This window comes from Garra rufa, chromosome 15 (genome assembly GCF_049309525.1).
Source record: "Garra rufa chromosome 15, GarRuf1.0, whole genome shotgun sequence".
In the NCBI taxonomy this organism is placed as follows: domain Eukaryota; kingdom Metazoa; phylum Chordata; class Actinopteri; order Cypriniformes; family Cyprinidae; genus Garra; species Garra rufa.
Window position 1 is genome coordinate 8,711,256 of NC_133375.1, and position 25,142 is coordinate 8,736,397.

Below are 25,142 nucleotides of genomic sequence, written 5' to 3' on the forward strand. Positions count from 1 at the left end.
AGGCTTTTCAATTATGTATGGTTTGTTAGCATAGGACAGTACTAATAATTGTTGACCGAAATACATCTATTTGAAAATCCATAAACTGAGGGTGCAAAAACATTTAAATCTTGAGAAAAGTTGTCCAACTTAAGTTCTTAGCAATGCATATTGCTAATTAAAAATCAAGTTTTTAAACATTTACGGTAGGAAATTTATCTTATCTTAATGGAACATGATCTTTACTTAATATCCTAGATTTTTGGCATAAAAAAAATCTATAATTTTGACCCATACAATGTATTGTTGGCTATTGCTACAAATATACTAAAAGTTATATTTAACATATATATTTAATACACATATTAACACTTGTTTTATTTAAGTAAAGACTAAAAGTAAAACAAAACAATCCTAATTTAGACCCATTGTACTTGACCAATTCAACTTTCAGGGTACCAAGGCCTGACTTTTTGCAAGAAGCTCCCAAGAAAGTGAACACTATGTTATGCTACTTGATTTTTTTTTTTCAAACTGCAGACACCCCTAGTAAAAAAATAATAGATTTAAAATGCATTTATTTTATACTAAGTATAGTTCAAGTGTATTACTATATTAACTGAGATACCGCTTGAGATAAGTTGTAATTACACTTTATTTGGAGTACACAATGCACATTTCCTTAATTTTAAGCCTAAAATATGTTTTAATGTCACTATTGAATAAAATATAACAGACAATTAAAGTGCATTAAGTACAAAATTAGTTGTTCCAATTTAGCAGACTTTAAATATACCAGTTTAGTATACTAAAAGTACAATTGTAGGGTATTTTTATTAAGAACATAATATGTAAATGTATTTTTTTTGTGTGTACTTAGCATGAAATAAATGTATTTTAAATACATTTTAGTATATTTATTTTCATTAGGGAACAACACAGTACTACTTGATATTTTGTGAAAATCATGGATAAAAATTATGACGGGATTTTCATTTTCGGGTGACATAATTATACCATTAACCATTAGAATTTTTTCTCCTTTTTATTGTTTTCTTCCAAAATTCATGACACGACTGATCCATAAACAAGACAAGAAAATAAATCTCTGAACAATTACGCAGTAAGAAAACAAACCATGTGTCCGACTGTTTTCAAACATCAGCACCAATTGCTTGAGGGGCATCAATAAAGAAAACAACTCAATAAACCTGTGAATGTCAAAGCAAGGACAGATACATTAAAGAAATCCACATCGTCTGTATGGAATAATCCCTTCAATACATGACAATAAATAAACGTAGTAAAGCAAAATGCCATTGCATAGAAGTCACATCAAATCTGTCAAACTGCTTTCGACATTAATCGATTGTAATCAAAAGACGCCTTAATGCAACACAAACATGGAAAATATATATACACTGGAATCTTTGCTATGTAAGGCACTGTGTCAACATTTTTTGTTGATTATTTGATTATTCTAGAGTCTTCTGAATTCAAGGCAAATTCAAGTTTGCAATAAAAAGGAGTTCAAGGGTCCACGAATGAGACGGCGATGTATCTGACCCCCTCTACAGTGGGCAGACCCTCATGGTAGTGAGTGAGGCGTCCAGGGTGCATGAGTGCCCAGCCCCTCCTGGGAGCTTTAATGGAGCAGTTGTACCTCAAGAACCGGCAGCCGCCCCCCTGAACAGAAAGTCAATGATCGTTAATACAATCGGCTCTTGTTAAGTCAAACTGCTTAGAAATAGCAGACACATATTTAAAGTAAGGGTGGGCGATAAGACAACAATATCATAATTTTCCCAGAAATATCATGAATTTATCACAATTCTTTGTCATGTTGGTTTTACTGTTTTGCAAGTTGTCTGAGCAGTACAGCCAAAAGATGTCCATATTTTAAAACCAAAGCCTTACAAGGTAACACAATATAAACTAAGAAGAATGGCAGATGTCTGTAATTTTTGAATCTTTGTTATTTAAAAAAATAAGAACAAAGATAGAGTTCATGTTACAAATACACATAATATACAAATAAAACAAGCTTTAATTTTCAGGTACAGTAGGTGTATTTAATAGAGGTTTGGGACACCATCTGAGTAATTTTTTGGGCAAATTGTCCCTTTAATGACAATCGGCAGCATGTTTAGGTAAAAAAGGTAATAAAAAGGTAGTGTTGGGTTCGAGTCAACCTGAGTCGAGTCTGAGTCCAAAATGGGGTGAGTCGGACTCAAGTCCGAGTCCAACTAAACACTACTGTTCGTCAGTATCTTAACCTTGTTTTAACCTTTACAACTAGAATAAGACAATGACAATTTATATGTAACAAAAGCAAACTTCTATTGCATATTGCCATTTTGATTTTTGATTTCACACCATCTCATAATTAGTGTCCTGCTCAGCCAACTTTAAAGTCATGTAACAGAAGTTATAGCTTATGTATTGTGACAAATTTCAGAGTGAAACAGCTTTTAAAATGTGAAAAATTATAGGACAGGACTTGACTTTATTTGTTGTTATCTAGTAAATGTATAAATTCAACGGGGTGGGTAGGAAGCTTAGTGAATGAGACCTGGAGCAGAAAATGCACCTCTTTAATTCTGATTGTGGCTGTGTTTTGGGTTTTATATGACGAATGGTAAGACCTTAGACAGGGTAGATGGCATTTAAAAAATTTTCTTGGATGAAAATGAGGCTGTAAGGGGAAAGTTTTTAAATAGCAGTCTATGGGAGCCATGGAATAAAAGAGTAAAAAAAAGTAAATCTGAGTTTATATTTCAAAATGATGGCTTTATTTTCACAATTATATTGTTATATCTCACAATTAGGATAAGAAAATCCATTCTCCCTTTTCCCCTCAGCTCAAAATCATGAGTTTATATAAACGACATTTGAAAAAAAATCTGAATTGTGAGATAAAATAGGTAAATGTAATATGACGCAGTCTGCTGCATCAGGTTTACGCTGCTGACGCTTTAAGGCCGGATGCACAGACACTTTTGACACATCTGTATTTTTCCCAACTGTTCAAATTCACACAAGACAAAACCGACTGCATTTGCATGAATACTCTCCAAGACGGTGCATTTTGATTACTTTTCGTGTAAGTGTGTAGCAATAACATGCAAAAGAAAACTTAATTCAGCATTTCCGCGCTGACTGAGAGACACTTTCGGTGAACACGCTTTGGGTGTGTGTTTGCAAAGAAACCAGCAGGCTTTCAAGTACTGGCAAGACTTTTAAACACGTGCAAATACTAAATGTCACTTTCGTAATAATCCATCGAGTCAGTAAAATTAATTGACATAAATTGAAATAGCTCTAAATCTAAACATAACATTAAATACTTTGAGTTTTGTTTTGTTTTTTTTTGTTTTTGTAACTAACTTTTGTTTTTAATAATGCATTAGTAAATGCTGAAACTAACATTAACTAATGTTAACTAATGAACCTTATTGTAAATGTATTTAAAATAAGGTGTCATTGTTTCACTTTTTTAGTGTAAGAAAATATTTAACAAAAAGGAAACTGTTTCACTCACCATATAGTCAATCCCCACTTGATTAAGCGCTATGTTGATAGTGAAGGTAGAGGCATCATGATGTGGTCTTAATGAGGGTTGTTCATCAGGTTTATATCTGACTACAAACGCCAGGTCAAACTGAGCCTGCAGGAGACACAACACAGACAGACGTAGAGTCATCATACAGCATTCAGAAGTAGGTCAGTCAACCAAAAGAAAATACCTCCATTCTCGAAAATAACAGCCACTTTTTCCAGACTTTGAGAATAAAACAATTCTTGTTATATCTAGAGTTTCTCAAAATATCTTATTTGCTAAATTCCCTCACATTTCAGCAACCATTTTAGTATATCTTCTCAAGGGACAATACTATAGAAATGAAACTGGGATATATTTTAGAGTAGTCAATGTGCAGCTTGTATGTCTCCAGACCTGAACCCTATTAAAAGCACCTGTGGGGCATCCTCAAGTGTAAGGTGGAGAAGCACCATGTGTCTAACGTCCAGCAGCTCCGTGAGGAGTGGAAGAAGATTCCAGCAACAACCTGTGCAGCTCTGGTCAATTCCATGCCCAGGATGATTAAGGCAGTGCCAGATAACAATGATGCTAACACAATACATTGACACCTTGGACAAGTTCATTTAGGGTGTACTCACTTTTGTTGCCAGCTATTTTGACAATAATGGCTGTATGTTGAGTTATTTTCAGAGGACAGTAAATCTATACTGCTATACAAGCTGCACATTGACTACTCTAAAATATATCCAAGTTTCATTTCTATAGTATTGTCTATTAAGAAAGATATACTAAAATGGTTGCTGAAATGTGAGGGGTGTACTCACTTTTGTGACATACTGTATGTGACATTTATGGTAATAAAATAGATTGTGAATGCCGCTTCATGTTGACATGCAAACATCACCCAGTCAGGAATGTCTAATGTTTTTTTTTTTTTTACTATTGAATTTTATAAACATTTTCAAGTTTGTTCTACTCACCAAGACTGGGTTTATTTTATTTAAAAATACAGTAAAAATGGTAATATTGTGAAACATTATGACCATTTAAAATTTGTGTTTTATATTTTAATAAATTCCAAAATGTAATTTATTCCTGTGATGCTAAGCTGAATGAATCTGTAGTAATCATTCTAATATTCTGATTTGATGGCCAATAATTATCAATTATGATTGATTCTTAGTTATTAGTAATGGTTCTTATTATTATCAGTGCTGAACACAGATTTTGCTGCTTAATATTTCTGTGGAAACGAAGAACAAAGTAAGGCTTACCCTAGTGTAGTATCCTGGAAACATTTTTTCAGTGACCGGAGCTACATAATCCAAAAGGAACTTGTGCCATTCTTTTTCGTAGCCCACCTGATTCATGTGGATATCAATAGTGGGGACGTTTTCGTATCCACCTTGAATCCTATTGTCCTGAAAGCAACAGAAATCATAATCAAGCTCAAGCAGGGGTCCGTTCTTCCTACCTCGCTTACTACATCCAAGATCAAATGACACATCCAAGATCAAATGACACATCCAAGATCAAATCATCGCGCTAACTATGAGCTCGCTATTCTGGTTCTCCGAACGCACCTGTTGTTGATGATTAGTATAGCTGGATGAAGTTATTTGAGATCACTGGGTGGCTTAAAAAAGGGGGTACGTATCGATGGTAGAAACATTGATCGGCAACTCTTTGATTGGTCGGCGAACATGACGAAGGAGCGCGCTCAGTATTTTTCTGCAGCAGAGCAAGAACTCTTGATTGAGGGATTTCAGGAGTTTCAGAGTTTAATTTATAATAATAATAAGTTTAAAACGCAAGGGAAAACTGCAAAGGCTGCAAAAGCATGGAGAGAGGGCTGGCAAAAAGTAGTGAACAAATTAAATGCGTTAATGCTGCCCATGTTACATGTTTTTTCCTTGATATGTTATTTTATTTCTATTTTTATTTTTTTATACACTACCGTTCAAAAGTTTGGGGTCAGTAAGACTTGTAATAGTCTTTAAAGAAGTCTCTTATGCTCATCAAGGCTGCATTTATTTGATTAAAAATACAGAAAAAACAGTAATATTGCAAAATGTTTTTACAATATAAAATAATGTTTTTTTTTTAAATATATATTTTAACATACTTTAAAATAGAATTTATTCCTGTGATGAAAAGCTGAATTTTTATCAGCTGTTACTCCAGTCTTAAGTGTCACATGATCCTCAGAAATCATTCTAATATGCTGATTTATTATTAGAATGATCAATGTTGGATAATATTAACAGTTGTGCTGCCAAATATTTTTTGGAACCTGTGATATATATATAACAATGTAAATTATTTATTATTAACTTTTAATAAATTTTTAATTATTAACTTAATACATCCTTGGTGATTTAAAATTATTAATTTACTTTACTTATAATACTTTTCTTTTCCCACGTGAGTCAGTCCGCGTCAGTCGTGCTCTTTAACCAATCAGATGTGACCTCGCCATTTCAACCAATCATAACCCGCCAGGAGCGCAGCCTGAATCCTGTTTACATGAAATAAACCTGCTCCAGAGCAGGTTTAAGCTTGCGCACCTGTTGCTATGACAGCAAGTCCCAGATGAGCTTCGAAGAACCGAGCGATCCAAGATCACGCAAAATCGTCAACAATCAAATCCAGCTAACTTAGTTAGCGACGTACGAAGAACGAGCCCCTGATCATAAAAAAGCAAAACAGCATGGGGATGAAACAGAAAAACAACAACTTACCACATTTCCACCTCCTGACCACTGGCCAAAATTTTCCATCTCTTCAATGAAATGTTTGCAGGCCACATCGGTGAACACAGGGAACCAGTACACATCAGGGCATGGCTACACAAAGAATTACAAATAAGTCCTGATGCTTACCATTTATTTGATCAGAAATACAGTTAAAAGAGTAATATTGTGAAACATAACTGTTTCTGTTTTTATTACTGTCATCAAAACAGTCAAAATCAGGGTCAAATGATCCTTGAGAAATCATTCTAATATGCTAATTTTCTGTTCAAGTAACATTCATTATTATTATCAAGCAACACTTGTGCTGCTTCATATTTTTGTGGAAACTATGATTATCTGAACAACATAATGAATACTCACTGTTTCTATAAAATCATTTTTCAAGACTTTGGAATAATTCTCATGAATGTATCTTTCCTCCCATTCCTGTTCCAAGGAAAAAATGAAAGAACAATAAGAAAAAAAAAAAATTCAGTAAACAAACAATAAAGCATGAATGTCTTGAATAACATTAGTTACATGTTGTTGTGACTTTATCTTACCACAGGATTTTCAAAGATCTGCCAGAGATCATTGTGCAGGTGGTTTGTCTGGTAATTTTCAGTTGATAAAACTCGTCCGAAAGTGTGCATATTTGTTACAAACATGAAAACACCCTAGAATGAAAATATATAGATAAATCAGCAAGATGTAATTATAAGATGTAAGATGCAGTTAAGGTCAGAAGTTTGCATACACCTTGTTCATACATTTTTGAGGGATCATACAAAATGCATGTTATTTATTTCACATAAAAGACGTTTATATATAGTAAACATGTTTTCAGCATTTCTGTGTATTTGAACCCTTTCCAACAATGACTGTATGATTTTGAGATCCATGTATTTATATTTATTTTCACACTGAGAACAACTGAGGGACTCATATGCAACTATTACAGAAGGTTCAAACACTCACTGATGCTCCAGAAGGAAACACAATGCATTAAAAGCGAGGGGGTGAAAACTTTTCGAATTTGAAGATCAGAGTAAATTTAACTGATTTTGTCTTCTGGGAAGCCTGTATCTTCTGTAGCTTCTGAAGGGCATATTAAATTATAAAAACATGGTGTTTAGGCAAAATAAGTAAAATTAAATCTTCATTCTGTTCAAAAGTTTTCACCTCCTCTCTTAATGCATGGTTTTTCCTTCTGGAGCATCAGTGAGTGTTTGACCCTTCTGTAATAGTTGCATATGAGTCCCTCAGTTGTCCTCAGTGTGAAAAGGTGGATCTTAAAATTGTTGGAAAAGGGTTCAAAAACACAAAAATGCTAAAAAATCAAAGAATTTATAGGACCTGAAAGGCTTTTTTGAAGAACAGCGGGCAGTTTAACTGTTCAGGACAAACAAGGGACTCATGAACAACTATCACTTAACAAAAAAAAACCAGCTGTGGATCATTCAGGTAACAACACAGTATTAAGAATCAAGTGTATGTAAACTTTTGAACGGGGTCATTTTTATAAATTCAACTATTATTGTCTCTTTTGGACTATATGTAAACGTCTTTTATGTGAAATATCTTATTCAGGTCAGTGCCAAATAAACACCATGCATTTTGAATGATCCCTCTTATTTTGCTAAAATAACTAACATTTTTGTAGATTCTGCAAGGTGTATGTAAACTTTTGACCTCAACTGTATGTTGATTTGAGTGTAATGTCAGACCTTGTTTCGAACTTTGGAGCAGAAGGCCATATCCGGATCAAGCGTTGCGGATTCAAACAGGTCGGGATCTTTGAGGTCAGTCCTCAATGTATCGGCTTTTATCAGGAATATGCTAGAGACGTATGGCACATTCCACAAACCCCTGTGGAGGCATCAGAGAACCATCACATATTTGCCATTCACCCCGGTTTGATGAATTTCAAAGACTGCTTCATATTTTTTGAGCAGTGAAATATACTCAACATACAGATCTCCTTCCAGCAAAACTATCTCTGTGGATTCTCAATGATAAAACAGAACAAATGAAACAAACGAAACACCAACTTACATTCTGCGTTCTTGAGCTATTTCCACGTAATCCTCTGACCTGGCGTAGTACCCGTCCGCACTGAGAGCACCCCAGAAGTTTGTCCACAGACGCCCGGGTTTGGTCATCATTGGTGTAATAAAAGGCCTGTTAGGTTCATAAAAAGAATTATTAGACTAAAAGAAAACAAAGTAATTATATATGAAATGAACAATAAACTTAAAGGAGAAGTTCACTTCCAGAACAAAAATGTACAGGTAGTTTACTCACCCCTTGTCATCCAAGATGTTCACGACTTTCTTTCTTCAGTTGTAAAGAAATTACGTTTTTTGAATAAAACATTTCAGGATTTCTCTCCATATAGTGGACTTCTATGGTGGCCCCGATTTTGAACTTAATGCAGTTAAAATGCAGCTTCAAAGGGCTCTAAATGATCCCAGCTGAGGAGGAAGGGTCTTATCTAGTGAAACGATCAGATATTTTCTTAAAAATTTACCTCAAATGCTCATCTTATCTAGCTTTGCCTGTACTCTGAGTGTTCTGGTTCATGACAGTTAGGGTATGTCAAAAAACTCCCATCTCATTTTCTCCTCTAACTTCAAAACTGTCCTACATCGCTGTTTTATCTTTTTCTGTAAAGGGCGTTTGATCTTCTTTGCACGTACACTTTGTAAACACTGGGTCGGTACTTATACAGCGATGTAGGACGATTGAAAATAAGATGGAAGTTTTGAGACATACCCTAACTGTCTTAAACCGGAAAACCTGAAATGTTTTCCTCAAAAAACATAATTTCTTTACAACTGAAGAAAGAAAGACATGAACAACTTAGATGACAAAGGGGTGAGTACATTATCAGTACATTTTTGTTCTGAAAGTGAACTTCTCCTTTAACTAGTGTGAATCTGAACAGGTGACAAAGATTCATATCAGGAAAAAAACAAGTCTTCAGTGTCATACGTTCTTTCAGAAATCATTTTAATATTCAGATTTCAATGCTCAAATGTTATCAAATGTGTTGGTGCTCAGTTATTAATAAAGGTTCTTCTTATTATCAATGCCTAATATTTTTGAGGAAACCATGATACATTTTCATGATTCTTTGATGAATAGAAAGCTAAAAAAAGAACAACATTTATATAAAACAGAAATCTTTTGTAGCTTTATTTTGTTTTCACTGGCACTATCAATTTAATGCATCCTTCCTGAGTAAAAGTATTAATGCATTTTTTTTTAAAAATCTTAATTACCCCAAAAGTAGTCTTTTACAGTTTCCACAAAATATTCATAAGCAAAAACAGTTTTCAACATTAATACTAATAATAAATGTTTACTACAACAAAAAAAGAGTGGCAAATTAGCATATTAGAATGATTTCTGAGGATCATGTGACACTGAAGACTGGAGTACTGATGCTGAAAATTCATTAGAAACTAAAATAACTTGACGTTTGTCCACCTAGAAAAGCTTTGGACAACATCACAACTCAAATACTCAATTTTTATGAATAATTCATGTAGAAAAACACATCTTTTGGTGGCCTTTAAAGCCACCAATTGCATTACTATACTTCAGTAGAGGACAAACTCATACCTGCCCTCATTTTTCAAGTTTATTCTATACTTCAAATCTTACTTATTGACTTACTTGTTGAGCTCAATAAGGATTCTAAGTGTGTCTTCATTCTTTAAAACCACATCTATGTCTATGCTGAAGAAGTATTCACAGTCAATGTCGTCTCGACACATATCGCTGCAACACAGAAATAAGATATTAATGTAATTTTCAAAGCATAGATGAGATTTTTGTACAATGACACATGTTCACCAGCTTTCATAAGGTGTTTGATATGGTGCTTAAAGCATTATATGGTGCTTAAAGCATAAAAATAAATATTGAATTTAAAAAGGCCACTCACAAGCCAATATTTCGTGAGGTCACAGGATCTATATCCTCCTCTGGTCCAATCATCTTCACACCCAGGTATTCAGACTCGTGATGTTTGAGAAATGTGAGTACGTGTAGTTCGTGGTGTGGTTCCTGCAAAAGACATGAATCCAAAGTATTGTCCCTCATTGCTATGTACTCAACATTAAAAAAACATCTATGAGGAAAGACAATAATGAGCATCAACACAGGCAACTTGATTTATTAATATACAAAAGATCCATGTGAAAAACTGCTGTTCAACAAAATTTCATCTGAATTTAACAATGAAGACTCAGTGAAGAAAAGAATATCATATGATACTCAAGAGGCACAATGTATTTAACAGGATAGGCGGTTCAGTTTCCTGATACTGATCTTGTTCTGATTCATGTTACTCTAAGATACATGTAATGGTCATCATTATATCTGTTTGCGCTTTTATTCTTGTTCTTCTTCAGTTTCTTCCGTTTGAGTCTATGGCATCCTATAGAACTGCTTGCTCTGGCACAATGATAGAGGACAGTGTCAAAATTAACCAAAGCAAATTCTTTTTTTGTCTGAATCCTTGGTTCAAGCCGAGTCGAATGAACACCAAAATTCAAAAATCGTAAGGTTTAGTTTTTTTCTATTTTTAATAGTAAACTTGTAGTAAACTAATACACTTGTCCTAGATGGTTTGTCTGATTTTCACCAAAATTGGCTCAGATCATCATCAGACCATGCTGACAAAAAGTTATGGAATTCAAGTTGATTAGTCAGTGTTCTCGAAAAACGCGCAAAAAATGGATTTGAGGCTATATTTCCACAACGGTTTGGTGTATTGAGACCAAACTTGGTGTGTTTTATAACAAGCATGACCTGAGACTACCTGCACAGTTTCGGCACAGTGCCACCTAGTGGGCAGGAGATACAAAAATGGCTATTTTAGCTTATAACTTCTAAATGGTTTGGCCAAAAATCACAAAACTGGTGCATTATGCCGTGTCGAATGATACCCAATTTTCCCATAGAGACAGAGCGCATTTAGGCCACGCCCACACCGGGGGGGGGGGGGGGGTGGCAATCCAACACTATTCATTGACTTTGTATTGCAGGAAGCAAACTCCTTGTCATTTCTGACTTATAACAAAAAATACAGAACAATGTCTAAAAGCTGCTATGATACAAGGTGTACAGTAAACAAGCTAAAAAACACAAAACTACGTTTTTATAAGCTGTTGACCTAAAAAACGAGTGTTTAAGGACACAAATAGTTGTAGATGTCAATGTATTTCACAATTGGGCCATTCAGTTGGATCATTTTTCCAACAAAAGGAAGGTAAGGAAAAGGTGCAGTGACATAGACCAATAAAATTTAATTTCTCAATAAATCTCCTCCTTTCAGTGTTGTGAAATAATCCTTTGACATAATGAATGTTTACTGTCGCCGTTAAATTTCCCTCCAGCAGGCGTAGTTCTCAGAGTAATAAGACACGTTGCGTTCTACGTTTGTGTCCTTAAACACTCGTTTCTTAGGTCGACAGCTTATAAAAATGTAGTTCTGTGTTTTTTAGCTTGTTTACTGTACACCTTGTCACATAGCAGCTTTTCAGACATTGTTCTGATTTTTGTTATAAGTCAGAAATGACAAGGAGTCAGCTTCCTGCAATACAAAGTCAATTGAGATCAATTGAGAGCGTTGGTTTGTACCCCCCCCCCCCCCCAAAATGTCTGTATTATGTCAGCCATTTTGGGTGTCGACCATTTTAAATTTTGTAGTAAAATGTTATAATTTACGGACACATTGACGTATCATTACAAAACACGGTATGGGTCATCAGCTGGATACCCTGAAGTAGCTTGAGAAGTTTTGAGTGAGCGCCACCTAGTGGTAAAATCAAATACTTTTTATATTATACCAAACATGCTAGGTTTTGCCTTACAGTTTGTGCAACGTTGCATTTTAGCACTTAAAAAACATTTGCCAATATCTCAGAAACCATTTCGCCGATCGACACGAAACCACCGCAGGAAATTCGAAAACATAGTGTGCCGGCTACACACTAATGCCCAACTGGCAAAATTTTGATAGTAAGTGGCAAAAAAATGCAAACAAAGTCAGTCGTTGGTCATTTTTTCTCTTCTCATATTTAAAAATGTCTGTAACTCCAAAACAAAATAAGATATTTTCACCAAATTTTCACCATATTTTCACACACATATGTATGAGCACACTTTAAGGACACATAAAAAAATTTGTGGGATTGTGCCTTTTGGTGACGCTATAATTAAACAAAACATAATATTGCCATTGACTTCAATAGAGTATAATGATAGAAAATGCTACATTTTAGGAATGCATTGGTGTACCATTAGGAAACTTTGTATATACCATTGAGACCATGACTTGAAAGTACTCAAAACGTTTTGGGACAGTGCCACCTTGTGGTCAAAAATGATAATATTTTACCTGATTATAGATGAATAATTGGAGCCGGTTTTTGGGGTATTTGAGGTTAAGCAAGCGCTCAAAGAACACTGTGACAAAGGGTGTGGGCTGCTGGATGAAAATGCCAATCACCACCACAGGATATTCACTCTCCTGCAGACAAAAAAAAGACAATTATTTGGCAAAAGCTCAATTTTAATTGAAACATACATGTTTTAGCTGCCTACAGAAGTGTCTATGAATGCTTATGAAGTAAACAGTGAAAATGCCAGCTATTAAACTTTTATTGGTGTAAATTAATGTAGTCAAGTTGATAAAGTTATATATTATTTTGTGTACTGTTTTAATGGTTATTATAATAATTTAGATATTTTATGGATTTAAACCTTAGTAAAAAAAGTCATAGATTTAAAATGCAAGTCCATTAACATATTCGTTCAAGAATTACTGATATAAAAATTATAAAAAAAGTACTGCATGTATAGAGTAAACATTGAATTGAATTGCATTTTTCTATTTTAATTTTAGTTAAAACACTGTTTTACTAATGTTTTACTGTTTTACTAACTGTGATACTACTAGTAAATGTAAGGCCCACCTGGAGTCCAGAAAGAGGTCGCAGATTCTCCTTACATATTGTGCAGCCATTTTCAAATGTCCACACATTTGGGATATAATTTCCTAGGTAGTTTATCTGAAGCTGGAAAAACAGGATTTAATCAAATGGATTAAACAAAAAGACAAAAAGCTGTAGAATGATCTTTTACATCAGTTATTTGGATAATGACAGTAAAATAGTTTTACTTTGGTGGGTCCATTGCCGTGGATAATAACGGGTAACGTGTCGTAAAACACATTTCTGGCTCGCACACGTCCATCTTCAAACTTCAGCACGACCTCATCTGTTCACACAATTAAAAAATGATTAGTTTTAATATTCTGATTAAGATTCTTCATAATAATTCATTTGAATTCAGTTTTAATCACTGTGTATTTATATGGTCAGTTTAATGGCCATAAATATCCTCTGGCCCCATTTATAAAGGATTTCCTCCATAAATGTTTGAATGAATCTCCCTTAGGGATCTGAAATAAATACCTCTGATCTAGACAGAAAAATAAAGCTTTTCAAACAGCCTTTTGAAGCTGAAACAGATGATCAGAACAGGAAATGAATTCCAATGGACCTGATATGTGCTGAGGATGAATGAGGCATTCATAGCAGCAAACTTCACACTTTAATGCTTGTATTTTAATGTTTCTTAATTCTTCTTGCTTTCTTACTAAAAGTTATTGCATCAATATTTATGTATTTAAAGTGTTGGCATCATGCTCTTAGGTTTATCACAACAATAGCTACTGGTGTACCTCAGGGCTCAGTTCTTGGACCACTTCTCTTCTCTGTCTACATGGCATCACTAGCTTCTGTCATTCAGAAACATGGCTTTTTATATCACTGATACTCAATTCTAACTCTTTTTCCATCCTGATGATCCGATGATAACTACTCGGACGTCAGCTTGTCTAACAGACATTTCTTGCTGGATGAAGGAACATCATCTTCAACGTGACCTTGCCAAGACAGAACTGCTCGTGTTTCCATCAAATCCATCGTTTCCTCACAATTTCACCATCCAGTTAGACACATCAACCATAACTCCTTCAAAAACAGCCAGAAAACTTGGAGCTGTAATTGGTGATCAGCTGACTTTCTCAGACCACATTCCTAAAACTGCCTTGGCTGTAGATTTGCTTTATTCAACATCAGGAAGATCAGGCTCTTTCTTTCGGAATATGCTTCACAACTCATTGTTCAAGCTCTTGTTCTGTCCAGACTGGACTATTGCAATGCTCTTTTGGCAGGTCTTCCAGCCAGTTCTATCAAGCCTTTACAATTAATCCAGAATGCGGCTGCAAGATAAATTTTCAATGAGCCGGAAAGAATGCACGCCACACCTCTCTTTATCAATTTGCACTGGATACTAATAGCTGCTTGCATAAAATTCAAGGCATTAATGTTTGCCTACAAAACCACCACTGGCTCTGCACCCCTTTACCTAAATTCATTACTTTAGACTTATGTGCTTCTAGAAGCTTGCATTCTGCAAGTGAACGGCGCATTATTGTGGCATCCCAAAGAGGCACAAACTTAATTTCACAGAAAATTTACCCTCCTGGTGAAATGACCAGCCCAACTCAATCCTTAGTCCATAGCCATCTTCAAGAATCGGCTAAAAACTACATCTCTTCCATCATTAATTTGACCCTCTTGGGCCCCGATCACACCAAACGCATTTTTGCAGTGGGAGGCGCCTCTTTTGAATGGTTTTCTGTTGGCAGTGAGCGTTCTGCGCGCTGCTTATGCGCCCCGGGTGCCTGGCGTTTTTGCCGCCTGCTGCGCCTCGCGTTTTTGCAGGAGCGCTCTGAGCGCCTGAAGTTGAAAAAAAATAAACTCTGAGCGGAAAAACGCCCAACGTCATTCGCGTTCTTTTCCATTGTCCAATCGAATGAATGGAGAGGTGGGCCTTCTGTTGTGGTGACGAAAGTTTACCGTTGCTTAAAAAGTCCGGAGACTGCAATAAATGGAGGAGAAACCTTTGGTGTCTGTCGTGGGTAACCCAGAGCGGTATTATTTAGGGTTTCTGCTAATATGACAGTTTACTTAACAGCAAAAAACTAAGATTTTAGAGTGCTCGCGCTATAATCCTTTGATTTAACTGACAGGACAGCTGTTTTGGTCGTTGCTTAGCAACATAAAAAACCGCAGCACACTGCTCTTTTATTAAAAGTCACCAAAAAAGGCAGCGCTGTGCGCCTCTCGTTTTTAGAACTAAAAGACGCGTTCGGTGTGATCGGGGCCTAACTCTAGCACCCTCTATTCTAATTCTATTTGTTCAAATTTTTTATAAAAAATAGCCCTTTTAGACTCTAATTTACTTACTAAAACTAACACTAGCTTCTCTGTTCTTGTTGTATTTTGTCTAATTTTAGGCCTCTAAAACTAGCCTGCTTTTTCTTTTTTTATTCAATCTATTCTCTTTTTTTTATTATAAAATTTTAAAAAACCTTGATGCGTACACTGCGTTAGGCTAAATGAGACTTGTCATAGCACTTGCATGTTTTGCTCATTGTTGATTTTGATTGCTTCCATTGTCCTCTTGTGAAAGTTGCTTTGGATAAAAGCATCTGCTAAATGTAAATGTGAACGATGCAATAACAGTGAATTATTGCATAATAAATCAAAACCCTAATCTTAACCCTAACCCAACAATAAGTGCATGTTGTTAGCTAACATTACTCTGTACTTAAATGTACAGCGTAATTACCATGTAATAACATAGCTTAAAATAAAGTGTAACCATTTTTCCCTGTATCAAAATACACTTTCAGACCACATTCCCATACATTTTCTAAAGAGGCCTATTGTATCTGAATCATACATTTAAGAATTTGTCATGCATTTAAAAAAGAATCTCAAGGTTAAAATGTGGCAGTAGCTAAAGTTAGAAAGACATCACTAAACTTTACAATGAGGACTAGTACGAACTAGTTTAGTCTACAAACGCTTGAGAAAGCTGTTAGTGCTAGTAACATGTTAATCACACTAACAACATGCTAGTCGCTTGCTAATCATTCTAGAAACATGCTAGTAACTTGTCAGTCATGCTAATGACATGTTAATATGCGCTAATCCTGCTAGAAACATGTTAGCAACTTGTTAATCATGCTATTTGTTAATCATGCTGAAAACATAAAAATAGCAACAATAACAGCTTGTTAAACATGCTAGAAATTTGCTAGTAGCTTGCTAATCATGCTAGAAACATGTTAGTAACTTGTCAGTCATGCTAATGACATGTTTATAACGTGCTAATCTTGCTAGAAACATGTTAGAAACTTGCTAATCTTGGTAGCAACTTGCTAGTCAGGCTAGAAACATGTTAGAAACATGCTAGCAACTTGCTGATCATGCTAGAAACATGTTAGTTAGATATGTGATAGCAACTTGCTAGTCAGCCTAAAAATGTTAGAAACATGCTAGAAACTTGCTAATCATGCTAAAAATATGATTAAACATAATAAAAACATATGCTAATAACATAATATCAGCTTGTTAATCATGCTAGAAACATGCTAGCAACTTTACAATGTTGCAACTTGCTGATCATGCTAGAAACATGTTAGATATGTGCTAGCAATTTGCTAGTCAGCCTAGAAACATTAGAAACATGCTAGAAACTTGCTAATAATGCTAAAAACATGATTAAACATAATAAAACATGCTAGCAACTTGTTAATCATGCTAGAAACATGTTAGCAACTTGCTAATCATACTGGAAGCACTAGCAACTTGCTAATCATATTGGAAACATGCTTGCAACTTGTTAATCATGCTAAAACATGCTAGCAACATAATAGCAGCTTGATAATCATGCTAGAAACAAGCTAGCAACTTGCTAACCATGGTAGAAACATGTTAGTTAGATATGTGCTAGCAACTTGCTAGTCAGCCTAGAAATGTTAGAAAATGCTAGCAACTTTCTGATCATGCTAGAAACATGCTAGCAACTTGCTAATCATGCTAGAAACATGCTAGCAACTGGCCAATGATGCAACTTGCTAATCATGCTAGAAACATGTTAGTTAAATATGTGTAAGCAACTTCCTAGTCAGCCTAGAAATGTTAGAAACACGCTAGCAACTTGCTAATCATATTGGAAGCATAGAAACTTGTTAATCATATTGGAAACATGCTAGCAACTTGCTAACCATGCTACGAACATGCTAGAATCTTGTTAGTCATGCTAGAAACATGCTAGCGACTTGTTAATCATATTGGAAACATGCTAGCAACTTGCTAATTATGATAGAAACATGTTAGAAACGTGCTAGCAAATTGATAATAATGCTAGAAACATGTTAAACATGCTAGAAACTTGCTAATGGCATGCTAGTAACTATTAATCATGCTAGAAACATACTTAGCTATGCTAGAAACATGTTAGAATCATGCTAACTACATTCTAATCATGCTAGCAACATGCTAATAATCTAATCTTTCTCTATAAAGTTCAAAACTTTAAGCTTTTACAGCGGCTTTAATTTTCAAGCTAGGCTTTCTCAAGCCAACCTAAAGTGTGTCTTGACAAACTCTTTTTATCTAGTTTACTTTATGGTTTTTATTCTCTTAAAATGGCAGCATACCTAAATATTTATGTGGTGTAATAACAAAAGGAGCGGTGTTTTGTTGAACCCACACCTGGGCTATAGTATCCTGTGAAATGGTATACGTGTGCACAGGCACATCCCACAGTCAGCTCTGACATTCCAGCCACAAATGCCATTACAGGCAACTGGGAAAGTCGCCCTCCTCCCACAATCTGGCAGTGAGTCAAAACTACAGCTGCCAGCTGAGCAGAGCGCAGCTTTAAAGGATAACTATTACCAAAATGCAACCTGGGCTGTTTTTTTTTTTACTGTAAACGAGACAAACTTATATCTGAAAGCATAATTACGACAAACGAGCCGTTTTTGAGATTAACTGTGATTTGGTTTTGCAGTTAATGGCCGGTGAATGGGAGTACTAGGGGCATAACTTTTTTTTTTATAACACTAAGAAGGCTCGACACACCATGACACTTTGCTCGAAGTATCGCCTGGGTCTCTACACATGAACTCCAGCATTGATAACATTGTTTGTGTACACAGAGTTTACAAAAAAGAAAGGTTCTGAACAACTCACTTTCACTGTTTGAGTTTCCGCTCACGGCCGTCTTGCCAGTCAAGAGGTGTCGATCTCCGAATGCGAGGAGAGTAAAGATGGATAGCTCCTAAAGCATATTTCCATATAAATGCACGGCTAATTCATTGTTTTGTCGCAGGTGAAAAACAATATTAACTTTCTAGTTGTAAAAAGAGCCTCATATAAGCCTAATATTTCGTCCTATGGAGTCCATCCATTCGCATTCGGAGATCGACACTTCTTGACTGGCAAGACGGCCGCGACCAGAAACCTAAACAGTGTAAGTGAGTTGTTCTTTTTAGTAAACTCTGTGTACACAAACAATGTTCTCAATGCTGGAGTTCATGTGTAGAGACCCAGGCGTTACTTCGTGTAAAGTTTCATGGTGTGTCGAGCCTTCTTAGTGTTGTAAAAATATCGATTTTGATGCGCTCAAGTTTATGCCCCTAGTATTCCCATTCACCGGCCATTGACCACAAAACGAAATCACGGTCAATCTCAAAAACGGCTCGTTTGTCGTAATTATGCTTTTAGATATATGTTTGTTTCGTTTACAGTTAAAAAAAAACAGCCCAGGTTGCATTTTGGCAATAGTTATCCTTTAATACTCAAATAAGAGCTTCAGTCCACATGAAGCCAATCAGCATTTGAGACCCACAGCAAAGCACTGCATTAGCAATCCCTTGTTAAACTGAAATGTTACATTAAGAGGAAGCTTCCCAGCAGGTATCAGAGAGCAAGAACTGTACTGACGCTGCACTTTGGAGACCATAAAAAAGGATGTTTTTTCTTCAGACAGCTGATGCTAGTAAGAAATTTTCAGAGGCCTTTTAAAAAGAGTTTATGCTGGAGCTGTTCTCCAATTAAATCTCTAACAGCTGTGTTTCTAAACCAGTGTGTAGGGACACAAAATGATACACTTACCAAGAGCTCCATGAAGATTCTGGAACAATCTGCACTTGCTGTCCAGAGTTATATTTATAGACTTCTACGGAGGAAATGACAGGGAAGAAAACGTCAAAATGCAGTATAACACATTTAATATGTGTCATTACTGAAAACTGTGAACTTCAATGTGCATTCTGAAAACAAGGCTAAAAATCTTTTAAAACAGAGCAGAGTTTTAGGAAACCATGCTAAACCCCAAAAAACTACCGAAACACTCACTCTTTTATCCGGGTTGATATATATCTTGGTGAAATAGAGTTGGTCGCTGTCACTATCTGCTCCTGACCAGTCTGAAACCATCTGTTTAAGATTAGGTGCATAGCCAATGAAGCCTAGAAAAAATAATTACAATGGAAGCATTACAATGGAAAAAAAACTATAAATAGACACTAAAGTTATTATTATCTGGTTTAGGTGTGTAATTGGATGATTTAAACGTATCTTTTAACTATCAGTCAAGAAAAGATGGGAAGAGAGTGGGTTTTCAGAGAGGCCAGAGGTGGCAATAAAGACAGTAAAGTATGTTGTGATTATTTCACATCTGTTTGTTAGTCTCTGACATCATTCTATAAGCATGAGTGTTTCTGGAACATTCTGAGGGATTGTGAGAAAGGAAACTGAAAAAGGAGGAAGTCTAAATGTCTCAGTAAAGCAGTTCTTAGTAAATGCAACTCTATAAAGACAAGAATATGAGCTCTTTTAAATTACATTCAACCACTGAATTACAAGGTTAAAAGAGATTATTTTAGCTGGTTGTACCTTTGCCTTCAAAACTTAAGCATTTATTGACTCTTCAAATAAATTGACAATCACTGAATTTAAGGCTTTGAAATAAACAAACTCTACTGAAAAGTAACGTATAACTGTATATACTACATAGTTTTAAAGACATTTTCAGGTGATGTCAAAAGTTTACACCCCCTTTCAGAATCTGCAAAATGTTAATTATTCATAAAAAATGCATACTATTTTTTATTTAGTACTGACCTGATAAGATATTTCACACAAAAACTTTATAGTCCACAAGAGAAAATACTAGTTCAATTTATCAAAATTACTTAGTTCAAAAGTTCACATCCACTTGATTCTTAATAATGTTTTTTTACTTAAATGATCCACAGCTGTATTTTTTTGTTTAGTGATAGTTGTTCATGAGTCCCTAGTTTGTCCTGAACAGTTAAACTGTCTGCTGTTCTTCGGAAAAATCCTTCAGGTCCCACAAATTCTTTGGTAGTTTCAGCATTTATGTGTATTTGAACCCTTTCCAACAATGACTTTATGATTTTGAGATCCATCTTTTCACACTGAGGACAACTGAGGGACTCAAATGCAGCTGTTACAGAAGGTTCAAACGTTCACTGATGCTTCAGAAGGAAAAAAACACGAATTAAGGGGGGGTGAAAACTGTAGAATAGAATGGATATGTGTACATTTTTCTTATTTTGCGTAAATATCACATGCATAACATGCATTTTGTTTAATCCCTCCTATTTTGCAGATTCCAAAAGGAGGATGTAAACTTTTGACCTCAACTGTAATACTGTAATAGTATACTGAACAGGAAAAGGATTTTTTAGTATTACAATGTTGAAACATAAACTTAATGGTCTTAAAAAGAGCCTCTTTGTATTTAAATTAAAAATAATAATAATATTTTTTACATTTACATTTGATTTTGAGGTGAACTATATGGTGCATTCAAGTCAAGAAAGACTGTATTTATGAGTTGAGCGCACATTAACACCATACTTATGATGTCATGTCATAATTATGAGTGGGAAACTCCTTCTTTCCTTTGAGTTTCAATTTTTAAGTTTGGCTGTAGCTTCTGTTTTGGCTGTAAATTTGTTTAAATTATGTGGTTGTTGTTTTTCCTTGAAATTGCATATACAAAATATTACAGCATTCCACAATTATGATATGATATATATGTATATATACCAATTCTTGTTACGGCACCTTCACAAATTGATTTGATGTCGAAAAACATCAAAAAGCAAAAACATGCATGCTTCATTCATCATTCATTCATTTTGTAGAAGTGGAATAAAAAAAATGCTGTATTTTTGTAGTCCCAGGAGAACCTGAACGCACTAGTATCTTCAACATGTCAGTGTGAAATGTATGTGTAAATAGGTTTGCAAAGGGGTGAACATTTTTCAGATGAATTTCCAGAAACTTCCCAAAAATCCTGGGAAGATTTTAAATAATCCTTGAAAGTTTCCAAATTTCCTGCAATGTTTCTGTAATTTACTGGTAATTGTCCACCTTTTTTCAACCCTATGTGTAAATTATTCATAACATTCATTCTGAATCTTTTGAAACTATACAAAATAAAGCTATCAGAGCTTACAGTACACCTAAAGCTCTTCAAAAACAATAATATTAGAACAAGAGAGAAATACATGCCTCCTGCTCCAAGGAACCTCTTTCCTTCTCTGACATGAGGATGCTTGTCTTCCAGGTGACGGTCTGGCCAGATGAGCGTCTCGGCAGAAAACACAACTTTGTGTTTGGCCTGCTGAAACTTCTTCAGCAGCTCTTTCGGACCAGAAGAAAAGATCACGTCATAGCTGTGGAAAGCCCAAGCATAAACAATTTTTACTGTCAATGATCAACACTGATCGTTGAAGCATTAGAGATATATCAACCCACTCCAGGTATAATTACGATGGACGTAATTACCTATCCACAAAGAGGATGACTTTGTTCTCCTCCTGGATGTCCTCCAGAGCAGATTTCAGCAGGCGCACTTTCTGCCCTCCACCTGGAGCAGACATGTAATCTCCACCTTTCCATGTTTCACCCCTTCCGAGAACCTAAAAAGCATTAGAGGAATGTCAGGCATCAGTCTGCAGATTATAGACCATGAACTGTGTTATATACACTCTTAAAAATAAAGGTTCCAAAAGGTGTTTTAGCAGTGATTGCCGTAGAAGAAAAAAACTTTCAGAGAACAGTTCTTAAAAGAACCATTTTGAAGAACACTTTAAAAATCTAAAGAACCTTTTTCAACTTTAAAGAACTTTTTCTGCATATATGAAACTATTGATGCCAATTAAGAACCTTTATTTTTAAGAGTGCAGGGTCCATCTAACAAAAATGTCAAGGTCAAATTTCAATCTGAAATCAAGTGAAAAACACAAAAGAATTATGATAGGTTACTAAAATAATAAAAATGACATACAATATTTTTATTTTCATCAGCATAAATTACAAATACAGTAATAATGATTTATGCTTTACGATTTCAATATGTGACCCTGGACCACAAAACCAATTCTTAAGTGACACTGGTACATTGTATACATTGTATGGGTCAAGATTATTTATTATTTTTCTTTTATTCCAAAAATCATTAGGATATTAAGTAAAGATCATGTTCCATGAAGATATTTTGTAAATTTCACACCGTAAAAGACTCCAGATTTTCAAATAGTTGTATCTCGGCCAAATATTGTCCTATCCTAACAAACCATACATTAATAGATAGCTATTTATTCAGCTTTCATATGATGTACAAATCTCAATTTCAAAAAATTGACCCTTACAAATGGTTTTGTGGTCTAGGTTTACATATAATTATGTTTTTTGTGCATTATAGCAAATGCAAATAACTAATGTGTTATTTAAGGATATAAACAGATTTTTTTAAAGTGTCTGTAAAATACTAAATTAACTATTCTATTTAAAACTGTATTTTGACAATTTTATTGATTAATTGAATAACTACAGACAATAACTTATAGACAGGCATATGAATATTTACATATTTAACTGCCCATACACTCTTAAAAATAAAGGTGCTTCATGATGCCATAGAAGAACCTGTTTGTCTAAAAGAACCTTTAACATCTGAGGAATCTTTCTGTTTCACAAAAGGTTCTTTGTGGCGAAAGAAGGTTCTTCAGATAATAAAAAGGTAAGAAAGAGATGGTTCTTTAAAGAACTTTGACTAAATTAGTTCTTTGTGGAGCCAAAAATGGTTCTTCATGGCATCGCTTTTTAATGAATTTAGTTTTAATGAAAGCGAACAATTCTCAGAAATGTGCATCTAATTTATAGAAATACCAAATAATAACCCCATTAATTGCATAAGTATTACATTTAAAAATAATAACACTACTACCAACATGCCACTTGGATCCTTCTGTGCCAATTCTGGCACCCGTCTATTTTTACATTTTTAATTAAAAATAAAAAAACTATAATTTTCTCTGCACAAATCCAAAAACACAGATGTGTCTCACTGACAAACAGACACAAAAAACGTTGATATTCAATATAATACAATGTAATAAATGACTATTTTCCAGAGGGAAAAAAAATGTGATAATAACAGATCAATTAACCTTAAAACTGTTTCAACTGACTAAATCTCACGAATGTTGATATTCAGATGATTTGACAAAATTTAGCCATTAAGCAAATGTTTAGATGAGATTTTGTAAAAAAAATAAAAATAAATAAATAAAAAATGTGGGGAAAATGGATTATAACCTTGTCATTTTTATGAATTCACTTGATAGAATAGTTTACACTCTTAAAAAAAATAAAGATGCTTTAAAAGGTTCTTCACAGTGATGCCATAGAAGAAACATTTTTCCACAAAGAACCATTCAGTCAAAGGTTCTTTAAAGAACCATCTTAATTATCTGAAGAACGTTCTATTGCACAAAGAACCTTTTGTGAAACAAAAAAGTTCTTTATGGAACCATTTAGACAAAAATCATGAAGCACCTTTATTTTTAAGATTGTAGCCTAGCGTTGCCCTTTATTAACATGTATGAATGAACATTACAAAAATATATTTATTAATCACTATTTCAAAATAGTAACTGCTGATAAAGTGCGGCACCTTGACGGTGTAATTGAAGTGTTTGACGGATCTCAAGAAGCGTCTGAAGCCATCAGTCTCCTGCGTGGCTACAGTCAGCACTAGAAGATCTCCTGAGACAGAGAAAACACAAACCAGCATGAATACACAGAGTGTTCCTCAAACTTACAGATCCACTGTCTACGTGCTGGAAGAGCACATCCTAATGGGAATCCCACATCCACTGCTCTCTCTTCTGAGGATCAGACAGGAACTCCAGGCACAGCTGGAATACTAACTTACTCTTATGCAATACATAAACTTGGCGCAACAAATCTAAGTCTGATAGAAGATGTATATTTTTTAAACACTAAGGGGTTTTCTATCATGCGTAGCTACTTTTATCTTTTCATCCTTTTTCCTTGCAGCGCAGTCTACACGCATTCCATGTTATCTGTTTACGAGAAAACGTGTGTAACTTAGGTACAATGTAACAAATATGTTTCGCTGCACTCAGATTTCGTTTTGTTTCCTTTTATTGCAGTTTAAGACATTTGCTAACTATTTGCATTGTTTTACTGTAATTTCCTGTCATTTGAAACAAACTTATCTCATCTGCACCACACTGATATATCTGTATGAAGGGGTCCACGTCAGCGACGTGAGTCTGTCCGTAACGCTTGGCTAACTTTACCGAGCACGCCAGGTTAGCAACAACCCCTTACAATCAACCCATCCTGGAAAAATGCAGTAGTGAGTAACGTTATCGTGTACAGAAGCGACTGTGATAAGCTGAAATCATAGCCTTACCCTCGGTGGGGATCAAGCCTTGTTGATTGCAGTCAAGCCGAGCAAAGGACGCCAACAAACAGGCGAGGGCGACCAGAACTCCTCTCATTTTCGGACCCGTTATCTTCACACCTCCGCAGTAACGGCGAATGATGAAATAAAGGCCTTTCCTCGAGAGAAAGTTAGTTGTACATTCTCGA

The 25,142-nt window shown here is 35.1% G+C and overlaps 1 protein-coding gene across 1 annotated transcript; it reads right to left on the reverse strand.

The window, feature by feature from the left end:
- Positions 1-1,005: 1,005 nt before the first annotated feature.
- Positions 1,006-25,142, reverse strand: plod1a (procollagen-lysine, 2-oxoglutarate 5-dioxygenase 1a). The gene is made up of 19 exons (XM_073818928.1): positions 24,964-25,142; positions 24,196-24,284; positions 22,023-22,156; positions 21,747-21,910; positions 19,557-19,669; positions 19,314-19,377; positions 13,451-13,548; positions 13,245-13,346; positions 12,668-12,799; positions 10,208-10,329; positions 9,937-10,041; positions 8,311-8,436; positions 7,983-8,124; positions 6,819-6,932; positions 6,637-6,702; positions 6,262-6,366; positions 4,795-4,941; positions 3,521-3,646; positions 1,006-1,665 (listed from the first exon to the last, which is right to left on the reverse strand). Exons 1-19 carry the CDS (start codon positions 25,049-25,051, stop codon positions 1,510-1,512), a joined length of 2,193 nt encoding a protein of 730 aa, XP_073675029.1. The 5' UTR covers positions 25,052-25,142; the 3' UTR covers positions 1,006-1,509.

What these genes read in the sequence shown, in the direction of transcription:
- plod1a (XM_073818928.1), bottom strand. Translation starts at nt 25,051, where the DNA reads ATGAGAGGAGTTCTGGTCGCCCTCGCCTGTTTGTTGGCGTCCTTTGCT. An exon ending in GTCATCCTCTTTGTGGATAG is followed by an intron (nt 21,911 to 22,022) that starts GTAATTACGTCC and finishes GGCTTTCCACAG; the next exon opens with CTATGACGTGATCTTTTCTT. An exon ending in GCTCCAAAGTTCGAAACAAG is followed by an intron (nt 6,933 to 7,982) that starts GTCTGACATTAC and finishes TTTTCATTCTAG; the next exon opens with GGTGTTTTCATGTTTGTAAC.